Raw genomic sequence first — 3,700 nt, forward strand, 5'->3', positions numbered from 1 at the left:
TCCATCCACGTTGCTGCAAATGGCATTATTTCATTCTTTTTATGGCTGAGTAGTATTCCATTGTATGTATGTACCACATCTTCTTTACCCATTCATCTGTCAATGGACATTTAGTCTGTTTCCATGTCCTGGCTATTGTAAATAGTGCTGCAATGAACATTGGGGTGCATGTGTCTTTTTGAATTAGAGTTTTCTCCAGATATATGCCCAGGAGTGGGATTGCTGGGTCACATGGCAGCTCTACATTAAGGTTTTAATAACTAGTCGTGCTTAGCCTGTGAAGCTAGGCAACTGGCCTCATTACTTCTGAAAACATTTGTCAGCTGCATCAGTGACAATCTGTGGTAATTCAGTTGCTTGAAACTTTCTTTCCAGAATGCATACAGGTAGGTGACCTGTAAATTGAAACATGACTTTTTCAGTCTCAGCACTGCATCTGTTTCATGGTATGATTTGGGGAGCCATAAGGGTGAAATTGGGAGTTTCCATTAACTCCTCTGGATTCCCTGGTTCCCACTAAGTGTACTAGTTGTCCCAAAGAATTGACAGAGCTGGGCTTCAATTAAACCTGGCTCTAGATCAATGGGCCTGGAAACACTGCTCTAAATTATGGGGTTTAATAGACTTAGCATTAGCATACAGAAGCAAATTCAGGAAATTATCTTCTCCTAATAATATAATAAATGAATTGTTGCTTTAAAAAATTGAGTAATGAAGAGCCCCATTCATTTTTACGCACCTATCTTGGTTACGTGCACTTAACAATGGAATGAAAAAATTAAAGTTATAGTAGTAGGTACCAACTTATTGCCAACTGTACACACAGGAAAAGGAAACTGGTATTGAAGTCCCAGAAGAGAGTAGTCAGGGAAAAGCTGAAACATCAAGACCGTGAACAAAAAACAAAACCAAAGCTTTCTTTCAAAGCTGGAAAACTCCCCTGGGGGTAACAGCAAAGTGTGTGGTTGCACTTTTTCTGAGTGCCCACTACTGCTGCAGAGTAACCAGTCCTGGGGGAGGTGGGGGGGCAGTTAGGGTAGTTAACTGGTAAGGGTATAGGGCTAAGTTTGCATATCTAGTACAACACAACTTTTTCAAAGTCCCGATGGACCTTAATATTACAATCGACTCTCATTTTCCCATTTTGCGATTAGATTAGCCTAAAGAGGAACTAGTGGCTTTAGGAGAACTGCTGAACTTTTTGTTTCAGCAACGGCTTTCTTCCCCATCAGTTCAGTCTGCCCCAAGCTTGCTGGCTGCTACTTAGTGCTAGTACGTCAGGCTGGGGCTATCTGAGCCATGAACAGCTTCAGGGGTGCCATCCTTATCTGGACAGTGGCAGCATGGGCTAAAATGAACAAACCTCTGGGAGACACAGATGAGGATGGATTTCAAAAATGCAAGAATGCCTTAAAACTACCTGTTCTGGCAGTCTTACCTGGAGGCGGCTGGGATAATCTGCGGAATGTGGACATGGGACGGGTGATGAGCTTGACTTACACCCACTGCAGGACCACAGAGGATGGACAGTACATCGTCCCTGATGAGGCCTTTACCATTCCCCAGAAAGAGAGCAACCTGGAGATGAACTCAAAAATCCTGGAGTCCTGGGAGAATTACCAGAGTAGCACCTCCTACTCTATCAACATGGAGCTCTCCCTTTTTTCCAAAGTCAACGGCAAGTTCTCCCCTGAGTTCCAGAGGATGAAGACCCTTCAGGTGAAGGACCAAGCTGTAACTACCCAGGTTCAGGTAAGAAACCTGGTCTACACAGTCAGAATCAACCCAGATGCAGAGCTAAGCTGGGGGTTTAAGAAGGAGCTCATGGACATCTCTGAGCGCCTGGAGAACAACCAGACGCGGATGGCCACCTACTTGGCGGAACTGCTGGTCCTCAACTATGGTACCCATGTCATCACCAGTGTGGATGCAGGGGCTGCTCTCATTCAGGAGGACCACATCAGATCTTCCTTGCTCCAGGACAGCCAGAGCAGCCGCAGTGCAGTGACAGCATCCGCTGGAATCTCCTTCCTAAACATCGTGAACTTCAAATTTGAGGAGAACCACACCTCACAGAACGCCTTCACCAAGAGCTACCTTTCCAACCGAACCAACTCCAGGGTGCAGAGCATTGGAGGGCTTCCTTTTTACCCAGGCATCACCCTCCAGGCCTGGCAGCAGGGCATCACCAACCACCTGGTGGCCATGGACCGAGCTGGCCTGCCTCTGTATTTCTTCATCAACCCTGACAGGCTGCCTGACTTGCCAGGACCCTTGGTGAAAAAGCTGTCTAAGACAGTGGAAACTGCCGTGAGATGCTATTATATGTTCAACACCTACCCCGGCTGCACAGATATCAACTCGCCCAACTTCAATTTCCAGGCCAACGTTGATGATGGCTCTTGCGAGGGAAAGATGACCAATTTCTCCTTTGGCGGGGTTTACCAGGAATGCACCCAGTTCTCAGGGAATGAGGTTGTCCAACTCTGCCGAAACTTGGAGCAGAAGAATCCACTCACTGGCGATTTCTCCTGCCCCTCTGGCTACACCCCAGTCCAGCTGCTATCCCAGACCCACGAGGAGGGTTACAACCACCTGGAGTGTCCACGGAAGTGTACCCTCCTTATCTTCTGCAGGACGGTGTGTGAAGATGTCTTCCGGGTGGCCAAGGCAGAATTTAGGGCTTTTTGGTGCGTGGCCAGTGGCCAAGTACCTGAAAACTCAGGACTACTTTTCGGTGGCCTCTTCAGCGGTAAGAGCGTCAACCCTTTGACAAATGCACAGTCATGCCCAGCTGGCTATTTTCCATTGAGACTTTTTGAAAACCTCAAGGTATGTACCTCTCAGGACTATGAGTTGGGATATAGGTTTTCCGTCCCATTTGGCGGGTTCTTTAGCTGTGCAGTCGGGAACCCCTTGGTGGATTCTGCCATGTACAAAGATTTAGGGGCACCTTCTCTAAAAAAGTGTCCAGGGGGTTTCAGCCAACACCTAGCCCTCATCAGTGACGGGTGCCAAGTGTCTTACTGCGTCAAAGCCGGGCTTTTTACAGGAGGGTCTCTGCCTCCCGTCAGGCTCCCACCTTACACCCAGCCACCCCTCATGAGTCAGGCTGTCACCAACACTGTCCTAGTGACTAATCTTGAGACGTCAAGATCCTGGATTAAAGATTCCCAGACCCACCAGTGGAGGCTCGGAGAGCCTCTCGAGCTTCGCAGGGCCATGAAGGTCATCCATGGGGACAGTAGTGGTCTGTCTGGAGGGGCAGCAGCCGGGGTCACACTGGGGGTCACCACTGTCCTGGCAGCTGTCGTTGCCCTGGCCATCTACGGCACCCGGAAGTACAAGAAGAGGGGATACCAGGCGGTCCAAGACGAGAGGCAGAGTTTGGTTACAGGCACGGCCGTGAATGGAGACGCCCTTGACCAAGAACAGGCGCAGAGTCCAGCCTAGGCTCTCCCAGGAAACTATTTCTCTCGTCTCCAGCCAGAGCTTCAAGCACGTCTTTCATTTTTTCTTTCCACTTCTGCTTTCCTAAGTATTGATGTGGCAAATGCAACAAAAGGCAGATATAACTTTGTTGCTTTCTTAGGTCTTTGGGCCAGAAAATGAATAGAGCTATGTGGACAAAGTTGCGGGAGAAGTTGGAGAACAGTTGTGACTTTTCAAGCAAAAGTCCTACTGGAGCCTAAAACACGAG

At 48.4% G+C, this 3,700-nt stretch overlaps 1 protein-coding gene across 1 annotated transcript; it reads left to right on the forward strand.

The window, feature by feature from the left end:
• The first annotated feature begins 1,211 nt into the window (after window positions 1-1,211).
• MPEG1 (macrophage expressed 1) lies at window positions 1,212-3,491 on the forward strand. The gene has a single exon (XM_007455680.1). It carries the CDS (start codon window positions 1,300-1,302, stop codon window positions 3,451-3,453), a length of 2,154 nt encoding a protein of 717 aa, XP_007455742.1. The 5' UTR covers window positions 1,212-1,299; the 3' UTR covers window positions 3,454-3,491.
• Window positions 3,492-3,700: the final 209 nt, after the last annotated feature.

The sequence above is a fragment of the Lipotes vexillifer genome, unplaced genomic scaffold (genome assembly GCF_000442215.2).
Source record: "Lipotes vexillifer unplaced genomic scaffold, Lipotes_vexillifer_v1.1 scaffold977, whole genome shotgun sequence".
Classification (NCBI taxonomy): Eukaryota; Metazoa; Chordata; class Mammalia; order Artiodactyla; family Lipotidae; genus Lipotes; species Lipotes vexillifer.

Excerpts from the sequence above, each read along its gene's own strand:
- MPEG1 (XM_007455680.1), top strand. The coding sequence starts at position 1,300 with ATGAACAGCTTCAGGGGTGCCATCCTTATCTGGACAGTGGCAGCATGG.